Raw genomic sequence first — 23,931 nt, 5'->3', positions numbered from 1 at the left:
AATCACATACATAGCTTAAGGGATAATTCAAACATTTTCACATTTTCTTTTCACTCATTTTCATTTTCACTTCAATAGATAACAACAATAGTCAATCACTAAATTATTTAAAATATATAAATGTTACCAAATATTTTGAAATTTATGAACAAATGTGAAACATTTGTATGGGTCGCATTAGCCTTTTGACCATGCTTAAGAAAAATGACTTTGGTGGTTTAAGCGATGTGGTTCTTATTCAGATGCACTTGGTCTAGAATATACGGTAGTAAACGATTCTACTTTCATTGAGGTGAGCTCTAGCATCACTGACCAGTTCAGCCAGTCTGTGCTCCAGCTGATTGAGGTGTATGATGGCATCATTGGTGTCCAGCTGGTCTAACTGGCTGTAGAGGGCACTCTTGAGCACACCACGTTCCCTCATGAACACCTGCCGGACAGAATCCAGGAGCTGCGCTCGCCAGTCTTCACTGCGTGAGGTCTTGATAAACAAACAAAAAAGCAGTTATTTTTGGGAACATTGGGCTTGAGTTAAGGGACGTCTCTACCTGTGGCTGCATCTGGATGATGACACCTTTGAGAGAGTCCACTGTGGATAACAGAGCGTCCCGCTCCTTTAGCCAGTTCTGAACGTTGGACTGACTCAGTTCACCTTCAGGGAGAGACATTTCTGACAGAGAAAGAACCTCCATTCCTTCTTGGTGAACTTCACGCAGCAGCATCTGAGGTGAAGAAAAAATGTTCAACCATTATTTGACTATCTCTCCGGCAGTCATTCTCTTAAGGTCTAAGCTCCGAGTCATCATGCTGATGTGGGATGGTGGGGATAGAAAAAGTGTCTGCTGTAAACGAAGGGATGAATCTGAACTCTACCTCTTTTCTCTTCACTCCTACCCATCATCTTGCTACACTTTTCTTTTCCTCTCTTCTGTACCCGTTTTTCTGCAAATCATCGCGTTGTTCGAAAATATCTCTGGGTCTGAACCCAACCCTCTCTGTCCCTCATGACGGATCAAATTTGTCACATCCTGATTCTGGACCTGTGACAGATGTAATCTGTAAAATATCTTTCCTACTCAAGTAACGGATGTTAGTTTGTTAAGGAATGAGTAGATGTAAAAAAAATATAATAAAAATAAGTGCAGCTCTGATGAAAAATCAGGTGGGACTGTTGTTGTAGACAGTAGTTGTCATTTCATGGCTCATACTACCTTGATTCTGTCAGGAAATGGATTGTCTGTCTCCCTTCCAGCGCCCTCTGGCGTCGTCCTGAACTCCTGCTGCTGACTTTGGTTCCCGTATCCCGTACGTTGGCTGTAGTCCGAGCTGCTGTCTGAAAGACGAGAACAAATGCAAAACATTTACAAGTCAAATGTCAACAGTCACAAGACATTTATTCAGGCCACAATGCAGTTGTTGAATTATGTTTAAAATACACTAAAGATAGTTTACATGTCTGAGACAGACATAATTATTGACAAAATAACAAATACCATGTCTCTCTAAAGTAGCTAACTTTCTACTAAAACGTTTCTGATCATTATTTACATCACCACTGTCTTACCGCTCGTGTAGCCGTCCTTGAACTGTGAAGAAAGGCGTTCTTGTCTGGAGGTCGGAGTCTAAAACGAAAGGTTGCATCAAACATTCATATATATGTATGTGTTGATCAATATAAACAATTTATCATAACAACTTTACAGTATATTGGAGAAACAAAGTCATCAGTCTCACCTCAGCAGAGCGTAGCTTGTCAATCACAGACCTGAGGGCCTTGCACTCATCCTCCAGATTCTGGATGTCTCTGCGGAGATTCTCACTCTCTGAAATGTGTCGAGCCTCCATGTCGAGGATCTCGGCCGCATGCAACTCCTGCATCTGGACGATCTTCTCCTGGAACTCTGACACTACCTCCTCCATCTCATCTTTAGCCTCACTTGTCCCGCCATCACACTCTTCAGTCTGAGTGAAGGAGTGTGTCACAGGTGTGGGTCTCTGTTCGGTGCTCTTGTGGGATTTATTGGAGGAATTACTGGAAGTGGCAGAGGTCTTCCTGGACAGTTTCTCTTTTGTGCTAGCTCCTTTCACAACAGGAGGTGGTTTGCTTCCTTTCCTTTTAGGCTGACTTGTGGAGGATGATGAAGATGATGAAGGTGGTTGAATTGATGGGGACGGAGATGGAGGTGCGGTGTCTTTCATCACTGATGATCGAGTGTCCTGCAGCTCCTTGTTGAGTTTACTGAGTGAAAGCTCTCTCTGACTGAGCTCCTCCATCAGCTTCTCATTGTGCAGCTTGTAGCTGCTGAGCTTCTCTTTGGTGACGTCAACATCCTTCTTCATTTCTTCAAGCTCCTCTTTGAGTTTAGAAATACAAACTTCACCAACGCCCCGCTCTTCCTGGAGATTCTCAATCTGCTGCCGGTAGACACTCGCTTGTTCTTTGGCTGACTCTGCTTCACTTTGGGCTTGTTGCAGCTGTTGAGTGAGGACGGTCTGACCATCAGTTTCCCCCTCAGCACCAGTCTGTGGACAACAAGACGTGTCACCTCACAAGAAATAAATGTCATGTCATTCAATTTGAGAATAACCAATCATCACCCGCTGCTGTTATTTACACAATTCACATTCTTAGCTTTCAATGCAAAATGAAATAAAATCTTACTTGTGAAATTTCTTCTTTGAGATGAGCGATGGTCATCTGCCGCTCCTTTTAGGAAGGACATGAACATATTGTCATTATTTAATCAGATCAGATCTCACTTGTTGATACCGCGCACACACCTGCAGCAACTCCTCCAGCTTGTCCAGGTTCTCCTTGCAGCTGTTCAGCTCTTCTTTGGTGGCTGAGGCTTCATTCTGAGCTTTCAACAAAGCATGCTGGAGATCAGAAGTTTGAGCTTCAACCTTTGAGGACACCTACAGAGAAGCAGTGTTAGCAAAAATTCATCTCTTGTGTTAAACTGTGAATATTCACCATTTGAAGCTCGTCTTGTAGTTTGTCCCCTGTGCTGCTTTTGTCCTACAGGAGAAAATATCTCCGTCACTCACACATCTGTAATACAAGAGCAGGTACTGGATAGAACAGAAACTTACTTGAAGATCCTGCTGAAGCTTCGAGCACATCTCTCTGGAGCTGTCCAGCTGCTCTTTGGTGAACTTTGCTTCTTCACTGACTTCCTTCAATTGTAGCAGTAGCTCTGACACGGACGGCTGATCTTCAGCAGAGTCCTGATGGAGAGTTCATGAAAATTGAAATCTATTAACACTCTTGCCCTCAATCCACGTTCCATTCTTATTATGCTGTGTATAAATGCAGTACATGCTTGAATCAAGCTCTTTCACAGATGATGCAAAAATGAAAATGTTAATTTGAACCCATTCTTCAATGTCTTTATCATGTACATCACAATATGGATATAAATTTCAATGTAGCACTCCAACTGTGATGTACACAAATCAATGATCACAGACAAGACGCTAAACAAACTGACCTCCATGCTGTTCTTCTGTTGCCTCTTAGTCATCTGATTGAGCAGATCGATGAGGACAGTCAGTCTCTTCTCGTATTCCATCACCTCTTCATCAGAGCTTGACAGCAGCTGTTCCTGAAGCTCCTGGTCTTTTTGAATCCCACAGAGACCCTCTTCCAGCTCCTGGAGCCTCTGTGTCAAGTGGACCACCTTCCATGTGGGAGCTTGACTTACATTGAGGCCCATGTGAGGGATAGCAAAGTTAAAAACGTCCACATGGCTCTGCAAGTCATCTTTGGCCATTTGCTGCTGATGAAGAGCTTCGAGAGATGACTGACCAACCATAACAGCAGCCATTTTCTCCTCCAGGTCCTCCTTCAGATCTGACACTTTCTGTTGGAGACTGTCAGCACTTTTCTGAGTTTCCAGCAGCAGTAGACGACAGTGAGTCAACTCATTCTCCTTTTCGGCTAACAAGTCCTCCAGCTCTTGTATGCGAGAGCCAAGTTCTTCTACTCTGGATGTGGCGCTCTTCTCTAGAGCTTGGACCTGCGCTTGCATGACCACAAATCCTGCAGTCTTTTCCCTGAGTGCCTCTTCAATATCTTCTTTGCCATCATCTGGATTTTCACTCTCAGCTAAAGCTTCTGCCATCTGCTTCAATCGCAGATACGTCTCCAGTAACTTGCAGTGCTCGGATTTAAGACTACTCAACTCTTTGGTGGCAGAGTCCATCCTCTGTTTCATCTCATCGTATTCGTCCTGACTTGGTCCAACTAACTCAGGTTCCTCCTCAAGCTTGCCACCATCTCCGTCTTCTTCCTCCACTGCCTGTTTCTGCTCAATGTTGACCAGCTCCTGCTGAAGTTTCTCAATCACAGCGTTCAGTTGCTCCAGTTCCTCCTCGTTGTTCCTTTTTGAGCGTTCCTGCTCACTGCGAAGACACTGCACCTCTGACTCCAGGTCTCTTATGACCTCTTCACTGTTGTTCAGGGCCTAAAAGCATGAAATAAAATGTCAATAAACTATACCAATATTTAGTTATTTCCGGGAAAACAATTATCCACAATTATAAACCTTTAAGTCCCTGCAGTTTGAGTCTGCAACTTCATTACTTTGCTGGGCAGTTTTGCTAAATAGATCAAGGATTTTAGGGGTTAGATTGGATCATTGTGAGAAGATCCTCATCATTTTTGAATTGCTTTGAGACAATTTACACGTTCTCCAAATATAACTTGTTTTCCTGAACAATAAAAATGATAAAAAATATAAAAATGTTTATATTTCCTTCTGTCCTTTTTAGTCCATTCACTCAGCTTATCCAAAGTTGGATCCAGCAGCTATAGCAAAGAGGCCCAGATTTTCTTCTCCCCAGATAAATCTTTTCCAACTCTATAGGCCGAGGGGGGAACAAAGTCTCTCCAACGAATCCTGGGTCTGCCCCAATATCTCCTCCCACTCGGAGATGCCCGTAAACACCGCTTCTGTGTGCGTGTGCATGCATGGCTCCATAGAATGCTAAAAAGGTTCCCAAGCTATCTCAACTAGCTTCTCTAGTAGCATCTTGAACGACTTAGATTGTTTAAATAAACTAAATGAGCTTTCATAGTGTCATGACTTTGTTATGCCCGACATTATCATTACTTGCAACATTTGATCTTTTTTCTATTTTTTCATATATTTATCTGACATTTTTATTTTGATCTTTCTTCTCACTTGAGAGCCCCTCACAGAAGTAATCTGGCAATTTAGGGAATCTAAGTAACCCATGCTTTAGTTGACAATCGTACAGCAATTGAACATACATCTCCAGATGAAGGGGGTGACTGGGAAGAGTAGAGTACTCAATACTTTCAACCAGGAAAGTTGATCAAGAGAGAAACTACTTGACCACTTTATGTGTTCAAAAAAGCTATGAACCACCCATCATTAACCAAATTGTGTTGCACAAGCTTTGCAAGGACTCAGGGGTTTATAAAGCCACACCAATAAATGGAAAGATTATTTCACAACAAAAGATGCGAATAACTTACCAAGCAAAAAAAAAATAGAAACACGAAAAACAGAGCCACAAAAATTAAGCGAAATGAAACTTATTCAACACACACTTACTAGCAGGGAGCTATGCATATTCGAAATGGGCTGTTTTCCATTTTGAATATGCATATGATGTTACCTTGTTATCAGAGGTTGTTTCCATGTGTTGCAGCTTAGTGATCTGTTCATTAAGAAGAGCTATTTGACTGTCCTTCTCCTCCATCACCTTCAAAAGTCAGAGGTTATCATGTTGGGGGGTTTTATAAACCAACCTTGAACAAGAGTTACACTAACAACGTGAACCTCAGCAGAAGCATGTCTGCAAAAACTGCAGTAAGGTGGCGATAAATAAAATGCATGTACGAGAGCTGCGGAGAAGAGGTGATGAGCAGTTGACACATTCAATTGAACTCTTCTCTTCAAGACCAGAACGCTCACCTGCAGCATGCTTTCCCTCGTCTCTAAGAACTGCTGCTGGCTGAATAACTCCTTCTTCTGGATCTCCAGCTGCATATGAAGTTGCTGCACCTCCTCACTCTTGTTCTCCAGCTCCTCTTTGAACTGCTCCAGCTGCTCCTCCAGGTTACAGATCTGAGACAACGCATGAACAGAATATTGGAGACGCTCGTCTAAATCATGGTTATATGGCATGGGATATGATTGTAAAGAAATTAAGTAACATGTTGAGAATTTTTTTTTAAAGAGGATATTTCACAGTATCTGAATAATGGGACGAATAAGTTATTCTTGAGTGTGAATAAAAAGATTACTTTTGTATTTTAAATACCATTTCAGTGTCAGGGGTTTTCACTTGTTAGTATTAAATAAAATGCATAATGAAACAACAATTCTAAATTAAAATGTTCCAACAGCTTAAGGCAAGTTAAATCTATAACTTTTTAAGATCTGAAATTTAATTTAAGGCCAACGCGACTTATATTGAAATATTAAAAAACCCACCATGAGACTCATACATTTACAGTCTTTGTTTTAGATTCTTGTATTTAATACATTTTAATTTCAGACTATTGATGAAAAATGAAACATCATGTAATTACCATGCTACACCACTGGACAATTGAGGGTAACAATCCAAAAATGAATCTTTGTAATTATTTGTTGTGACAGTTTATTAGTACCTCCTTCTCCTTGCGTTCCACAGCTTCTCGTTCAGTTTGTAACTGCGCCTCCAGTGTGTGTTGTTTGGCCTCTGTGACGGATGCATGCTGTTTCTTCTGTTCTACCTGCAGAGAGACGTAAAATCAAACACCATTGTTCTAAAATTGTCATGCAGTCCCTCCTTCTCCTTTAACACTTGCTAGCTTTCTCTGCATGAGACGGATAAGGAAAACCCACCCACACATTTTTATGTCCCTCCTCCCGTTCCTGGTCTTATACGTGCCGTCACACACACACCCTCAGCCATGCAGCTATTTCTCCACAAATCCTTCATCATTCCCTCCTCCCCTTCCTAACCTTCTCCAGAGACTCTGTGCTGGACAGCAGGGCCTGCTCCAGCTCTCGGATGCGACTCTCCAGCTTTTCAATCTCCTCGTCACGTTCTCCCAAATCACGATGCAGCTGCTCCGAGCCGAGCAGCAGCTCGCTGCACCAATCTGCCTTCTCCTTCAGTTGAGAGGTCAGCTGCTCCACCTGGTAGAGAGGGAGAGTGAGGGGCGTGCATAGAAGGAGGGAGGCAGGAGAGAGGGAGGGAGAGAGAGAGAAGAGATGATTTCATCTAATTTGCTTTGTGGCGGCATGTGCAGCGACACACACGGCTGTGAGGTCAGCTGATCCACCTGAGAAAGGAAGAAACGGTGGGAGGAAGAATGAAGAAAGGGACTGACGGGGAACAGAGATTTCATTCAGGGGGGACAAACAGAACAGTACATGAACCAGGAAGCCTGCTGGCCGGTACTGATCCACCTGTGAGAAAGGGAGAACATCAGATCAATGAAAGGGGGGCGAAGAGAGTAGAGACGAGGCCGTTGTAAAAATATATATATATTATAATGACTATATCCTTTTTTTTATCTAAACAAAAGGCCCAAAAAGGCGCATGGGCTCAAATTCTAGAGACGTTTCAAATAATTTACTGAAGGTTCTGAGTAAGTATATCACGTTCAACAACCAATTAGAGTTCCCCTAAAGATAAAACCATCAGCATTCCACAGAGATCACCAGTTACAGAGCTAAATAAATGGAGTGGGTGGCTAAATTCTCTTCATTAAAACTCTGAATGAGATTTTAGAGGGATTTTTAAAACCATAAAAAATGTTAATAAGTTTCACAAAATTTGTTATCATGAAATTTTCTTTCAATTTACTTTATTTAAGATTGTGACCATGAATAATTTATGTCTAAACATATTGTATTTAAGAATATATAGAAAAATAATAACTTATCTAAAAAATATGTTCATTATTTTTACATTTAATTTAAAGGGGAATATTATTAACCACAGTGTTAACAGGGCTACCATTTTAGGTTATTTCAAGATTAATGTATTTAAAAAGTTAGGCACACTGACTTATAAACAATACAATTATGTATTTATTTTTATGTTAATATGGTAATTTGGTACGGTAATTAAGACTACTATTTTTGAAGTTACAATTGACAATTTTCTACTACAGAAAGTAGAATAAATACATTATGTTTTGACAGAATCCCTCTAAACACGAACTGATCCAGGCCTGTTCAGAAGTATCACACTTGCAAACATCCTGCTCCCGGAGTAAAGTGTTGACAAGAGAGGGGAGGGCGGGGAACTGGAGGAGCCAGGAGGGATCAGCAAGCCACTAACTACTGGGAGCAAGAGGGAAGGCTGCATAGCACTAGAGGTGTTCTGGAGGAGGACACTTTAAGCGAGAAGCAATACCTTCAGGGGACCTTGTTCCACCTGCAAAAGCCAGGGAAAGAAGGCACAGAGGATCAGCAAAATTTGGAGAATTTGCGGGCAAAGGAAGAGTAGTGAGAAGAAAAGGAAGCAAGCACTTAAGAGGTGAATAACAACAGCAGCCTGCATCTGAAAATGATCAAATGGACTACAAAGAGAAGTTTGCATTAAGGGTCGTGTTCTGAAGAGCTTTGACGAAAAACTTCAGGTTAATCTTTAATGATTAAATTTGTAGATTTACTTATTATTTTTAGATGTAATAAATAAAAGCACAAATTAAATTCTCCATTCTGAATATAAGATGTTACAAATGAATCCCTTTATCGAACCACGACATAACCTGGTTATCTTGTATTTATACTGTATTTTACATTCATATAATTTAATTAAAAAATATTATATAATTCTATGTTCTATAGAAAACACTGCAGAAAATTAAATAAATAAAAGAGGGACTGTTGATTGATCACATTCCTGCCACACAAGACTTGAATGTCACACAAAGAATGCACATGTAGTCCGAACAGTTCCGTTTCCTTTTGTTACCTCTCGTTTTTTTTGCTCTGTGCCAGTTTGTAACTTCTGAGGATTCTTTAGCTGATGTTCCAATTTGTGGATTTCCTGCTGGAAGAAGTCCCTCTCGTGTTCTCGATCCACAGCTTGTTCCTGTACGACACCGACAAAAACAAGTGATCAATGGAGTGTTCTTGTTTTATTTTGTGTTTGGAGAGTTTCCTGGAAGCAGCAGAGAATATTGAACTTGTTGATGTGAAAAGTCAAAGATGTAATCCTGTCATCATCAAACTTGAAGGAACATCGCTTGATCTAAACTTTCTTACATCAAGAAACCTGCGGTTTTTCTCCAGCTGCTTCTCCAAAGCTTGGATTTGTTGCTGCAAGTCTCCAGTCTCTGTCTTCTGAGCATCTTCCAGTTCTATCACCCTGTTGACCTGCTCCTCCAGCTCAGCCTCCAGCAGTCTCGTCTGCTTCAGAAGGTCCGTGTTCTCCTTCTCCGCCTGCCGCTGGACCTCCACCTTCTCCTTCATCAGTTTCTCCGTCTCTTCCAGCAGGTCTAAAGGAGATGTATAAGCATGAGCTTCATTTCTGCAGGTAATTAAGCAAAAAATGTTATTTATATTAATTTTATGAATGAAGCATAGCTGAGTTGAGGCTGTGGAAGAGTCCAGGTAAATAGCACTGGTATTGAGCGTGGAACTCACAACCAAGTCTTCAGTTAAAAACTTTACTTGTCAGCAAAAAGTGAAAAAACTTAAAGTTTATTTTATTTTGTTCTCTTTAAGCTGATGAAAGGTGTTGACTAAAAACAGTCATGAATCATCATTAGCAACAAAGTGCAGTTAAATGTATCAAATGCTTCAAAAGATTCGACTTTTAAACCTGACTTTGTGAATTATTGCGACTCTTCCATCATCTCATCCAGCTTTCAAACATCGACAGTGATTGAACATGATTTCACCAACAAAATGCCGTCACCAAAAAAAATCTTAATTTTCTGTCACCAGTCATTTGACACCCACCAGTTCGCCCCGAGACTACACCCAGCAGGATTAGTGCAAAAGAGACAAGGTGAGGAGACGAGAACAGTTCAGACACTTCAATGTCCATGCCCACTAAGCAAATTCAGGCGAGGGAGGGAGGATTGATGAGCAGCCAATCATCTCACTTCCTTTAACCCCGTCATTCTCATTTCAGAGAAGGTTTCATGTCAGAGCAGAGGAAGAAAACAGCGACTTGAACAAGATGTCTGAAGAGCTCGTCATGCTAAATGAGGACCAACATTGATGTTAAAATGACAAAATCAAAAAGAAAGAAAAAGAAGCCAAGGTTAGAATTGTTGTAAGCCCAGAGCAAGCAAAGCTTTTTTCGGGGTGAGATGCTTGATTTCGGGTTAGAAAGATAAAGTGTCACTTAGCGAGACAATGTCTAAAAGAGAGGGCTGAGCCATGCTCAAAGTGGACACACCTGCTTCAGGTGCTGCAACCATTGCAGCTTCAACTAGGCCTACAGGAGAGTAAGAAAGCACAGGAGTTCAACATGCTCGTTTTTTTAATGATGAAAAGGACTTATGAAGAAGGCAGAGAAATATGAAGAGTTCAGAGAACTTATTTCTGTTTTCTTAGCTTTGATATTTAAAGACTGAGGCGTCAGGGCTCTGAAAGGAAGGACATCGGAGAAAATAACCCTCAGGGGTTAAGATTAATAAACTCACATTTTGCTCAAATTATGATACCAAGAGATACCTTTTAAGAAATACACATTTAAACCACAGTCTGTTTATGGTTTTACTTGTGACTTTCCCTACACACCAATATCACAAACAACAATAGTGAAAATATAATTACGTTTAATGATCTATTCTTCAAGTTTTAATTATCATCAGTTTACAAATATATCTATCCATTACATCGGTGCAGAATTAATGAAATGTGTGATGAAGGTCACATAAAGATAGTAAAAGATTACTATTTTGTTTACTATGGTTTTAGCCCTCTACTATTGTAAAAGAAAAATACATTTTAAATTGTAATTGTTATTAAAAGCATGACACATACGAAGTTCGCGCGGCCCTGCATCTTCCCGCATGGCGTCCTGTTGTCGTGACAACAACTCTCGCTCCTCTTGCATCTGCAGCCGCTCCTGCTCCAACTCCTGAAGCCGACTACTTGTCACCTGCAAGTATGACGCGGAAAACAGATAAAAAATCAATAATTATAAAATGTATGGCGTATGACTCATAAGTAGTGTCATACGAGATGAGATAATGCTACCATAAACCAGTGACGGCAAGTGACGGCAACAACCACAAGTGATAAATGTTAAACATTTTGTAAAACAAATATTAATCAATTAAAAATCTAAGTATTCATACAAACAATTTGAGAAATCATTTTGAATAATAATAACAATAATAATAACCATACTGATTACAACAATATAAAAAACACCAACAACAAAAGTGTAATAATAATTATTCCTGGATAATTTCAAGTCCCGTATCTTATCTCAATCACCTTATAGCAATATATATATAAACTTTTTTATGCTAATATTAAATCAGAAGGTACTTTCTATGGCGCAGAAATATAAAGAAGAAAAAATGTCAAGACAGAACATACAAACAATTGTAGCACGTTAGTGTTTCTGGTAGACAATGAACTAGTTAGTTATATAAAGACTCTTGCTTGTTTCAATGAGTTTAGAGAGCGTTTACCATAGTTTATGAGTAGCTCAGCAAAGCTGATCATCAAATTGTCAGTGACCTTTAACCATTCAGGCTTCAAGGTTACTAACTGATTACTTTACTGAAGTGTGTCACAAGATGCCGATTATTTCTCACTCCTATCACTGAAGATGCTCAGCTATTATTGAAGTAGACAGATGCACAGTTGAATGAAAAACAAACTTTGGAGTTAGACGAGTTATAATCTGGCCTTCTGGATTGGCTGCTTGCATTTTTTCTATATTAACCACTGACAAAAAATACTGTTGTACACTGAAAAGGCAATTAACAAACCTATGAGGGATTCTGAAGACGTTACTGCTTTCATTACTACTATAGTCATATTTTTGTCTCCGTTTAATAACCCAATTTGCCTGGAGATCACAGCAGAACCAAAACGGTCGTGCAACATTGCAGAAGTTTGAGAACATGTGATCATATTTTGGCTAAAACATATTGAGGAGCGTGACATAAATACTCCTTAGTGGCAAGTTATCAATAAAGATGGATGGTGTACCTGCAGTTCTTGCTCTAGGTTCAGCTGGAGCTCTTCCTTCTGACGCAAAAGCTCCTCCGAAGCCGCTCTTTCACCAGTGTACCCATCAATCAGGCCTGAATGTGCACAGGAGATGAAATAATGGTCATTTTCTTTAGCAAAAACGTTACACAATTAAACAACAAAAAAATCAACCTTGTCAATATGTGTGCCAATCAAACAAAGAAACTCCCAGAAGTACAAGTAGGTGACAGAATCCTAACGTACGAAAAGCTGTTAACACAAACAAATGAGCACGACTGACCCACTTTGCTTCTCATGAAATAAATGAGTGAGCCATACGTACAATGAAATGCTTTATAACTACTTTGTTGTAGTCAGGTCAGCAAGCATTATGAGCAGCATGGCATCCAGGTCACACGTTCAGTAATAAGTAATAAGCCCCCTCTGCCACAGTGAAAATCTGCTTTGAATCTACAGTCAGTGTTACAGTGGAAGTGTAGATGATTTCATTTCTTCTCAGATGGTGGATAACACTGGCTTTAATATATGACTTCAAATTCAATAATCCATTTCCTTTTTTGTATAACTTCACCCAAGGGTGAATTAGATTAAATGAGTAAAGTCTGTCTAATCTAATCCAACTCACCTGTGACAACAAACATATTAAGATATTCAGCATTTCACTCATTGTCTGTAGCAGTTTTACTTAATCCAGATTATTTCTGTTAAACAGATATTAATATGCGAATATCAAGTCTTTTTTTATAAACCGTCTTTGCTTACATAGTTAAACATAATTAGGCATAATGTCAACTGTAACTTTACTGGATTATAATGTATAAACTAGTCCCTCCAGTCATATCTTAAATAAAATAAGTAAGAAGAATGCTCCTTTACATTCTTCTATAAAGGCTGGTCTGTTCAGTGTTCACTGTTATGTGAATTAAAATGTTCGATACACAACATTAAACGCATACTTTGACATACAGTAATATCATATATAATCTTAAAACTATCATAGTACATTTTAAATAAATGTGTATTATCATACCTTTTATTGCAAATAATAAAAATAATACATCAATAATCATTTTTTTTCAAGAAATAATATGTTTTCAGTGACTTCATTCAGGGTAGCTGAAAAGGTTGGCTGTGTTTTTTAAAGGTAAATATCAAACAAGTTGTGACATCTGAGCAGGAACCAGACATAAGAGAAGTTTGCCTAAGGAGGACTCTCACCTGCACACAAAGCTGGTACCACATGATCTGTGGTGTCTTACTGACAACAACACCACTAAGACTATGGTCACATGACTATTGGATCCGCTCAACAGCATATGTTTTCTCCTTTTTAAGAAATTTGAACCTCAGCATGCATCAGAATAGAAGGAGGTACTGACTTTAATAAACTCTTCTAGGAAATTTAAATAGATATTCTTAATCCATGCACACAGTATCACTACAGTTGAACCAGTTAGAAAAGACCACACCCTGGGCATTCTATGTGCAGATTATCTCACATAATACAGGAAGAGTACATTCTTTTTGATGAACAGCTTCAAGATGTCAAAGACAAAATGCCTCATTACACGTCAAACACTCCCTAATATTTTAATTGAGCAACATTCAACACGATGATCCACAAGAACACCCTGTTTAATTCAAAGAACATCTGACACTAGTGGTTCTATAGAGGCAGTGTTCGGATTGTTAGAAATTACTAAATGGATCATGTCTATTACTTTTGTAGTAGAAATGTCAATGACTGTAAAGTATTAGCACATCAACCGTAACTTCACTCAAGTAATAGTACTCATAGCAGTTTCAGTACATACAGTTATAATACTAGTACATTAGCAGTTGTCTTATTCCCTAGTCATTGAGTTTAAACAAATATTTTAGCAAAATATTAGATGTTACTTTCATCAGTTGGTACATTAGTACAATGGTTGCTTGAAAGTTTAGTAGTTTCAAGTGGAAAGCGGATTAAACTGGAATAAACTACTAAAAATAGTTAATACATTTTTACCTGAATCTTACCTGTCCTACATTATTTAAGAATAATTTTGTGACTAAAATAATACACTTTTTTGATTTCAATTAATTGATCTTTAGCTGCATCCAAATAACAGCACCACCATTCTCCTGCTGTGTTCAAAATGATCAATACATACATCATACATCATGCAGATACTTGTCACATCCCAGGGACGGATAATGTTGCACAGCATAAATATTCATCTACAAAATAACATGTACACTCACCAATGTGGAACTTGGACCAAAGAACAGTGAACTGTGTTTTGTGTGTGTGTGTGTGTGTGTGTGTGTGAGAAAAACTACCAGTTGTGGTCACAACAGGTGATACTTGAAGATCAGCTGTTTCTGACAGGAATGGCGACACCAGATTTACAACCTTTTAACACAATCTGGAGAAGCCATCAAAAGAGAAAGCTAAATTAAACTTTCAATTCCATAATAATGCCTAGAGAACAATCACGAGGATCATCTACAGTTGCTGGGTTCTGACTCAAAGGTGTATAAGAAAAAACAAAGTTTGAACATATTTTCAACGTAACTTTCCCTACTGGTCTTATCACTTTGGAGTGTGCCCCTCACAGAGTACTGAATATAGTTTGTATTCTGTCACAAAACCTTTTCTCAAGCGATATCAGGGACTCAAGCTTCTTTTTGCGATTCTTTGTAAAGGGGTACCCACAGATGCCATGATGGTATCACAATTTATATTCTCGTGTGTGTTTCAGATTTGATTGAGATGGAAACGTACCTTCAGCTCGGTGAAGCTCGAGAGCTAGCTGCTCTCGAGCTCGCGCCTCCTCCGTGAGCCGGATCTGGAGCTCCTCTTGCTTCTGAAGCAACTCGTTGATTTCCTGATTGTGGCGGAATGACTCCCGCATCAGTTCAGTCTGAGTCAACCTGGCATGTTCAAGCTGTGAACAAAAGAACATTTTAAACATTATTAAGTGCTGACAAACATTAAATAGCAATATAAAACACTTTTATTTCAAAGATTGATTTATATTTTGAAACCAGGAACCGCAAAGACAGGGATCGTTCATGTCAACTTTTTATCTACGGGAGATATTGTTCAAGATTTTTTAAACGAAAAACGTTTCAGGAATGACTTGTTCACCAACATTAACCGTAAAAGTTACGATATGATGAGCTTTTGTTCTCAAAGATCCAAACAGACCCGTAGTTTTCACATAAATCTCAACAAGAGATAATAAATGTATTCTATACGTTTTCAAACAATTTTAATTAAAATTTGAAATAATTAAGAGTTAGAAAACCCCCAATTCATTTTAATTAGAAAAAAGAGAAAACTAACTTGATAAAAGTAGAGAAAAATGGTGGATATGTCAGTTATTTCATATATAGGGTTTAAATACACCCTTTACACATGGACTTAAACAATGATTACTGGATAAAGGGAAGATGTCCAGAAACAAAGTACTTTTACTGATCTCTACATGACTTAAATTATAGACTTGGCCGAGTGATACTGTGTATGATGCAGTGTTTTTGTAGGATGTAGTGACAACAAAAACTGCATCATACAGTGTGTTCTCTCTTTCTATTGTAAATGACAGCGGGACAAAAAAGAATGCTACCAACATATTAGATATTTCCCTTTCTAAATCCAGATCACAAAAAGTACAAATTTAGGACTGGTGTCGTCTCTAAAAACTGGTCAAGGGTCAGCAAAGCTCCCTCATCCTCAAATGGCAATGACATTAAAATGTCAGAGATCAATAGAGCCAAAAGGACGAAATGATCCATGGTAAGAAGCGATGCCATCCTCAGGCCATCAAGCCAAAAACACTCCACAGGAAAAAAAAGAGATCATGCATGTGGAACCTAATTACGGTAGGATAAATGATGTCACATAATTAATTTACTTGCAGACTTGTCATGTTTTATTGTGTTTCAGAGAGGCGTGGGCCTATAGCACTTTCAAATTCAACGTTTTACAGTCAAATGTTACGGGGCAAAGGTCTTGTGAGATTACAGCAAACCCGGAAGACTCAATATTTGATCTCATGCTTCAACAATACAGAGAAGCTAAAACCAGAATTATATTTTAATCAGCAGGAGTTTAATTATTCAGAGACAGCTTCAATCTAGGAGTCGCAGTCACGCAGAACTTACTGTATAAGGAGGAGTTGGTAAGGAGATTTTGGATATGACCTTCAGCAGGTGACCATTGGTCCTGTGATTAACGTGTGAGATCTGGGTCTGAACCACAACAGCATTTTTCTCATTCAAGGTGCTACAGAGAGGGAAAGGTCTCGGAAGGGGAACCCGGGATTCCACCTCGTACACATCCTTGTCCTCCCCTTCCATCCATATGCTGCTTTGCTTCTTTGACTTCCAATAAGAGCGGTACGAGTCCATGGTGACGATGGAGATGATGCTTGGGAGTCATAAGCACTTGTTTCAGCCTAAAGTATGGCCGCTGAGGTGGAAACAACAGCCAGGTCCCGCTGGGATCAAAGACCTGAAGTCGACGGCTCCAGGCAACAGTTTCCAAGTGTAAACAGCCGAAGAGTAAACAACATCCGAGGAGGAAACATTCACGTCATCATCTGAATCATACGCTACCGAGCTGAGGTAGAGTAAACAGAGCAACAACTATCCAGTGACGGTGATAAGAATCCATTCAGAAGCAGATGAGAGTCTCTTTAGATCCTGAATTCCATCAGTAAAAAGGCAATGGTGTCTCAAATAGAATCCACTGTGATCTCCATGTAGCTTCCGAGTTGTTGAGCTCTACCTTTGCTCCTCTTGCTGTCCCATGAGCTTCACTGACAAACACTGGATCACCGTAGCAACCTGTGGGGTAGCTTCCCAGGCCCCCCCTTTTTTCGATCTGAAGCAGCAGCCAGGCACGGGTGAACTTACAGCAGCCGGGTTTTTAAATTGAGTGTTCGCTTCCTTCTAGTGCTGTCATTGCCTCTTCACGCATGCCCAGTTGAGCATTCCATGTTATTACTCACTCGCCGGCTCCCTCCTCCTCCTCCCGTCAGCCGAGGTTTACTTACCCCAGGCGGGACACTGTCACTCTGCTCCCTGCTTCCACTTCTGCTCTCACACACATGCACTAGTGCGTGATAACCCTTTACATTTTTAACCTCCAAGATAATGCAGAATACTCCGTTTTCTTAACCACTGGCTTTTGTCTCAGTGCTTTAAAGTGAGGAAAGCAGGTGTGGCTTCACTCTTGAGGTAGATTTGCAAACAGATCACACACACAAATAACCAGAAGAGAGAACACGCCCCACATAGGCAAAGTTGCCAAACCGGATTTGCCTCCCTTTGTAACAAAAAGAAAGCAAACGTGCTCCCAACTGTCCCACGTCAAGCACTTCCATGACAGCAGATAATAGCAGGTGAGCGGTTCAACGCCGTCACCTGGCAAATCATTGACTGGCAGCTCAGGATTAAAACAAAGTGACGCCACATTCCTCGCAGCCATTTCAACAGCCAAGGCGTGATGAGGCGGCTTTCGACAAGACTAGCGTTCCACTCGATCAATAGCAACAAGAAAAATCATTGAACAAACCATTAAAGGAGCACTCCGGTAGACGTTTATTACCCTGATGAGTGCGGTTAGTCGTAAATGTGTCGTAGAATCGGTTTCTTCACTATAGCTTTGAAAACAGAACTCAGTGTGGAGTCCACAGAACATCTATAAAAACACGTTTCAAGGTAATAACCTTATATAATCACTTATAAGATCAGCACAAATTTTATGTAACTTTTTTTTTTTAAGTGAGTGACAATATATTATTAAATACTGCAGGCTTTTAAGAGTTAAAGCAGCCATTATTTTATTACTCTGAGGACATTCTTTGGACATGCACAAACCCGACCCCGATAGTCATCTTGTGAATTCACTGCAGTTATTTTTAGATGAGCACGATGAAACTCATTCTAGCGTGTGTAACTGGTGAAGTTCAGCCAACATGAAAATGTGCAGTCAGTTACAGTAACACATCACAGACGTGGCCTAGTTTAACTGCTCTGTGGCAAATGATGGACACAGTGAGAACCCTGGATGGAGGAGGAGTTCCTCTCTAAACGCCACATTGTGATTGGCCGACCGCGAGAAACAAAACTACCCATGTAAATATAGCCAGTATCTATAGGCAACCACAGAGAATGAGGCGACTCTTTTGTGTTTATATAATGGACAGAGACAATGTTGCTGCAGTCTCATCACCATGATGTCCTCTGGGGACAGGAAGAAAGTATCAGCTGTGTGGACTCGGGACATATGAATACTTTTAGAGTTCTGCTGACTCAATCATTTGCAACTCACATGTTACACTTATAAGTATAACACTGTGATAATTGTAATACAAAATACATGTTTATAATAGATACAAATATAATCCGCTTAAATAATAGAGCGAAAGTTTTCCACTTAAATAACGCTCATTAAAAATATTGTACTATACCTCTAAATATCTTTCAAGGTATCCACATAACTCTCAATCAACATCACCCTAGCAGAGCTGAAAGCTTTCTACCTGGTTGGTGGTGTCTGTGATGGTCATCAACATCTTCTCCAAGGCCGTCTGCAAGCGGCTGCTGATGCCCATTAGATGCTCCTCGTTCTCGAGCTGAGGTTCAACTCCTAAAAGCAGGCTCTCGATCAAATGCTGGGACATCTCCAGACCCTCGCGAGCGGCAGATTCTCTGGACCAGAAGGAGGCTGTGGTTGCCTCACTGCCGTGGGAAACTTCTACGGATTGACCTGGATTGACCACAGAAATGGAGATTAAGCTAAGCGTGTGCTGCACAGTTTAGTAACACCCTGCTTTAAAAAGAAGAGAGGACGACAAACTGATCTTACAGTCTTTTCAGTCTAACAGGAGGTAACTTGTCAATTTAAAAAGTCGTTGTAATGTGTTTTAACAAACACAACACTTATGAAAAAACAAACTGCTAATCATTAAAGAAGGAAGTTAGGTACAGAGGTTTGTCTGCATATTAACAGCACTCCCTTTATTTAAGATCAACTAAGTACTGTTTAAAAAGTTGCTAGTCATCTTAAGAAAATGTCAATGCTCAATTGTACAGACAAAATATTTACTTCCAAACATTTGAAGAAGAAATGAGACGTTTGATAACACTTGCCTGTGTCAGACTTTTCAGTGGTATCGGAGAAGGATGCTGCATCCTTCTGAGCTTTGCTGATGGATTCTAGTAGAGTCTGCATGTGCAGCCCCATGGTTTGCTCGGCTGCGGCAGTTGTCTTCAGAACCTCAACCAGAACCTGACTAAGCTTCTCATTAGCTCTGAGAAGTTTACTGGAAGGATAAGTAAAGGTTTAAGCAATCGATGTTTAAACAACAGAACTTCCAAATATACCTTTCATTGTCTTCATAGAAGTGTTCCTCATCATCCAGAGGTGATCTCCGCGAACTCTCCTTACAGATGAGTGTACCACCCGAGTCATCAGCAGGTCTTTTGACATCTTTCTTCTGCATGTTCTGCAAGGAAAGGAGTGAAAAGACAGACAGCAGCCCTGTCATGATGAAGGTTCAAATCAAATGCTCATCAGAAGTTCAGTTTGCATCTCAAACTGAATTCCAACAACATGCGCAGAGACACAAGCGTCCAACTCTCTTCAGGCTGGAAACAGTGCCGTCTTTGTGCTGCTATGGCAACAGGTGCAGTTGAATTACTGGCACTATAGCACCACCTAACGATGTAACGTTAAAAAAGCAACCTGCAGAAAATTAAATTGAAGGACTTTTCACATTAGAAGTCGTTCGTCATCAGCAGTGGAAAATATATACGATATATTTTATATATAAAATATTTTATGATTATAAATTAACTGCAATCTTTGTGCATACAATTAATTCCACTGAAATATACATTATATCAGCACATCTTACCTAAACAAAAAGGGGTGAGGGAACAACTTTTGGTAAGCAGGAAAACGTCAAGTGTAAAAAAAGTATCTTGAATAATATATAGCTAAAAAAATAATAAGCATATTTTACATTTTCTTGTATATTTTCAAATTCTAGTGTTTTTGATTAGACTACATTACCACAAACTGGCTTTTGTGTAGAATAAAAATACACAAAAGTATTTGAGCTATTTTTTAAAAAACTGTTATTCCATCTATTTTAGCTTCCATTTCAAATGGCAATTGGCACTTATGAGGCCAGAGTAAAACCAGAAAACCCATTTATGAATGTTTGTGAAAGCGAGTCACGCATCCATTTCCTTGTGTTTCATTTAAAAAAAATAGAAATTCCATTCAAATTCAAACTTATTAAACGTATTTTAACCCTTTTGTTATATCATCTCTGAAAACAGATGTTTGTGGTATCCCTTTGTGTTGTCTCTGGGTCAAGGTGAACAACATCTACCACTATATACATATTTATGGAAGCCAGGATAGGTTTTTTTTCTTTGGTTTTCATTTTCTCTTCATCACATCTTTTCCTTCATTTGAGTAACTCTTATATTTTAAGTTCATTCTTTTAGCTTGATGGTGAGCCCTTCCACAGCTTCATTACAAATCTCATATTTTCTGACACGATTTCAGTCATCATTTGAATCGAACTTAAATATAAAGACTTGTGTTGGAGCATCTAAGCAAAGAAAAAAGTGGATCTGACAGCTTCGGCCATCACATGGCAAAAGCCTAATCAGGCAAGAGTCTATTAGGTCGGGGAATTCAATCTGAGAAGTGCTATGTTTTTTTGGAAATTATTTAACAAACTGAAACCAGTTATGAAAATCATTTATGCACCTGAATAAAAAACTTTAAACGCTAAAGGTTTAACACTATTCATATGAAATAAGCAAAACATTGTGCTCAGAAAGGTTTTCTGACTATAACAAAGTTATAGTCAGATTATTAGTGATAATAGGACACCATTTAAAATTTAAAATCCATAAATTCTAGTCACAGGTTTCGGCTATAAAAGAAACAGACTACATGACTCTCATGACAACATAAAAATAGATTTGCGTGTTAAAAACGAGAACCTGAATAATCACATTCTAGAATAAAAGCTACAGAACGGTTGCAGACGGAGAGTGAATATAAACTCACAGGATCATGTCCATTTTTCTTTAGAGCTTCTGTCAACTTTTTAATCTGTGCATCTCTGTCTTCTAGCTCTTTCTCCAATCGCTCCTTTTCTGCCTCTTTCCATGCTCCCCTGGATGGAGGCGAACTAGATGTCTGCTCCTCAGGCATGGTCTCCTCTCCATCCACTTCAGCTGACCTTGTCTGCATAGAGGCGCTGGTCTGACATGCACGCTTGTTGATCCGGGCCAATTCTGTCTGATGTGCAAACTCCACAGACATCTGAACTATCGCCTGTCAAAAAGATGAATGCCAAAAAGAGCCTTAATAACCTGCTAGCTCAAAGACATGCATGTTTTAGCATTAAGCAAGACCCCCTGTGGATCTGTGCGTCCAGAAGATTTTGAATTATTTCTGCATGGATCTTGAGTTCACTAGTCATGACGCACCACTAAGCAAGTATAACCAGTTTAACTCCTCAAATAAACTTGCATTGCTAAATGAGTATGCAATTCTGACGACGGCAACGTTAATAATCATAAATCCCTTTCTTTGCATCATTAGCATAAGATAAGATGGTCACTTACCTTCGCAACTTCCTCCTCCACCCGTTGCAAGTGCTGTTTTTCATCAAGTTTGCCCTGCTTTTCAACATGAGTGGTCCTTAAAAACCCCTCAGTCACAGTTTTACAGGCGTCTTGATTTTTGTTGACGCTTTTGTCGATGTCCTTCGGTTTTCTCCTCTCTTCTTCTATTTCTTTGGCCAGCCTGGCCACCTCTTGACGATGTTGCTCTTTGAGTGCAGTGACTTCATGCATGTACTTGTTGTAGAGTGCTCTCCTCAATGTCTGCAGCTGCGCTGTCAAATCGGCTGGCCAGCGGAAATCCACTCCCACCGCTGACAATTCTACGTCAGTCAGCTCCTGCTAGGAGAGAAAAAAAAATCAGAAATTCAACAGAAAAAGTACCAGCTGAGGGCTGAAAGCAGCTGATTCCTGGTTATAATTAGAAGCCATTAAGGAATACAGACACATTTTTCTAAGACCTCCCCACCCTTTGACAACTGATAAATAAACCTTTTGTCTTTGGATCACTGCTGTAGGGGTAATGAGCACACAGTAATGTCAGCTTTATTTCTGCAAATACACCAACATATCCCACTTAAAAGTCCCTGTCACTGTGACGGTGCTGCTCAATTTTAAATGCCTTGTCTACGGCGTGTCAATATTTCATCAGATTTGAGATTTATAATAAGATAAGGAAGGAGAAAAAAAGTGATTGGAGGAGAAAAATAGATACATAGCCTAGAACAAATGCCTTCCTAATGCAACCATGAGCACCAGAATTAGAACACCAAATTATGTAACTTTTAAAGGGTTGCTTCTGGATGCTGGTCTTTGTTGAACTGAGCAGCAGATTCAGGACAAGTTAAGCCTGAAGGCTGTAACTGCTCCAATCAGACCGTGCTGTCGGACTGTCTTAAGACACACTATAACACTATCCATGTGACATGGTGGTTTAAAGATGAGGCCAAACCTTCAGTTCTTCATTCTCTTGCGAGCTTGACTCTGGAACACTAAGCGTGCTGCAAAGAAACACAAAGAAATTCAGTTAAAACTTGGGTCAGTGGAATTTTTCTTTCATTCTTTGATGTGTCATATGCGTATTTTCATAATGAGATTTATATTAGGGTTAAACGTTTTTTATCAACTTGTTAGGTGTGAAAGCCTTTGTCTTAAGTTTTTTTGTTTTCGTAGACTTCTTGTTGAATAATGCGGCATAAAAATAGTCACAAAGCTCAAACCTAAACACGTCTTTTACTTTGAAGATGAGACATGGAAATAAAGGCCTTGAATATTTCAACAGACAAAACAGTCTTTGATCAAACTTTTAAACTATTCAAGCTCACAAGGCTGTAGGTTTTTAATTAATTTTAAAATTGATATTAAAACATTTAAACAACACAGTTTTTAATCAATCTTAAATCCGCTTTTAAAATTACCAGTATGGGGGAACCCCGCTGTATTAATAAAATGCCTCAGTGGAGGGCGGCAGAAGCCCAAACGTGATACAACAACTGATCAAACCATAAAAGCTCCTCCAGAGCGATGGATGTTTAGGATCATGTTTTTAAACTAAATTGTGATTCAACAAAGTATTACCGGCTCAAATGTCAACATGGTTTGTCTTTAAATAGCAACCTTTCTCAAAACACGCACAAAACCCTTTTTGCATCCAACGTTACATTGTGGTGTAGTATTTTGGTGCTGCATAAATTTGTTACAAATTGATGAAGGAAAGAGTCCCAGATAGACAATTATCGGGAGATGACACTGCAGATACAATTACACGCAATATTGATGAACCCGGTAGCGCAACGACTGCATAATTACATAATGGCTGCGTTTAATTTGTAAAATTCGGAACTGGAAACCCACAACGACATCACACATGCAGCAGGCGGCTTCGACAGCTTTCTGGTTGTGACTAAGCTGGCATGTCACAAAAATATTGTCTGTCTTGTGACTTAATTAACACACAGACTATACACAATATAAGAGAACTACATGGTAGTGATGCATTGCTGCACATTGAATCAACAGGATCTCAGAAACATAAGGTGTTTTTTTTGTAAACATCTAATGGATTGTTTTTACAGTGAGGAAGAAAACAATAGTTCCAAGTGTGGATTGAACTTTA

At 39.5% G+C, this 23,931-nt stretch overlaps 1 protein-coding gene across 6 annotated transcripts in view; it reads right to left on the bottom strand.

Annotated features, from left to right (window-relative positions):
• Positions 1-23,931, bottom strand: part of akap9 (A-kinase anchoring protein 9) — a 47,452-nt gene that overhangs the window by 5,336 nt on the left and 18,185 nt on the right. For 3 of the 6 annotated variants that reach the window (XM_087787695.1, XM_087787697.1, XM_087787699.1), the window contains 26 exons: positions 22,768-22,816; positions 21,819-22,157; positions 21,256-21,525; positions 19,548-19,669; positions 19,314-19,486; positions 18,704-18,930; positions 14,935-15,097; positions 12,165-12,259; positions 10,980-11,097; positions 10,390-10,428; positions 9,246-9,478; positions 8,953-9,072; positions 6,984-7,160; positions 6,647-6,751; positions 5,946-6,098; positions 5,647-5,733; positions 3,492-4,466; positions 3,094-3,228; positions 2,975-3,019; positions 2,782-2,916; positions 2,663-2,707; positions 1,735-2,523; positions 1,565-1,622; positions 1,212-1,333; positions 549-722; positions 314-481 (listed from right to left, as the gene is read on the bottom strand). In XM_087787695.1, the coding sequence (XP_087643821.1) occupies positions 314-481; positions 549-722; positions 1,212-1,333; positions 1,565-1,622; positions 1,735-2,523; positions 2,663-2,707; positions 2,782-2,916; positions 2,975-3,019; positions 3,094-3,228; positions 3,492-4,466; positions 5,647-5,733; positions 5,946-6,098; positions 6,647-6,751; positions 6,984-7,160; positions 8,953-9,072; positions 9,246-9,478; positions 10,390-10,428; positions 10,980-11,097; positions 12,165-12,259; positions 14,935-15,097; positions 18,704-18,930; positions 19,314-19,486; positions 19,548-19,669; positions 21,256-21,525; positions 21,819-22,157; positions 22,768-22,816 (5,116 nt within the window). The remainder of the gene's footprint in view (positions 1-313; positions 482-548; positions 723-1,211; positions 1,334-1,564; positions 1,623-1,734; positions 2,524-2,662; positions 2,708-2,781; positions 2,917-2,974; positions 3,020-3,093; positions 3,229-3,491; positions 4,467-5,646; positions 5,734-5,945; positions 6,099-6,646; positions 6,752-6,983; positions 7,161-8,952; positions 9,073-9,245; positions 9,479-10,389; positions 10,429-10,979; positions 11,098-12,164; positions 12,260-14,934; positions 15,098-18,703; positions 18,931-19,313; positions 19,487-19,547; positions 19,670-21,255; positions 21,526-21,818; positions 22,158-22,767; positions 22,817-23,931) is intronic. The other 3 variants (XM_087787696.1, XM_087787700.1, XM_087787698.1) reach the window with 3 other exon arrangements.

This window comes from Callionymus lyra, chromosome 3 (assembly GCF_982586985.1).
Source record: "Callionymus lyra chromosome 3, fCalLyr1.hap1.1, whole genome shotgun sequence".
Lineage (NCBI taxonomy): Eukaryota > Metazoa > Chordata > Actinopteri > Syngnathiformes > Callionymidae > Callionymus > Callionymus lyra.
This window is presented reverse-complemented; position numbering and strand designations above follow the sequence as displayed.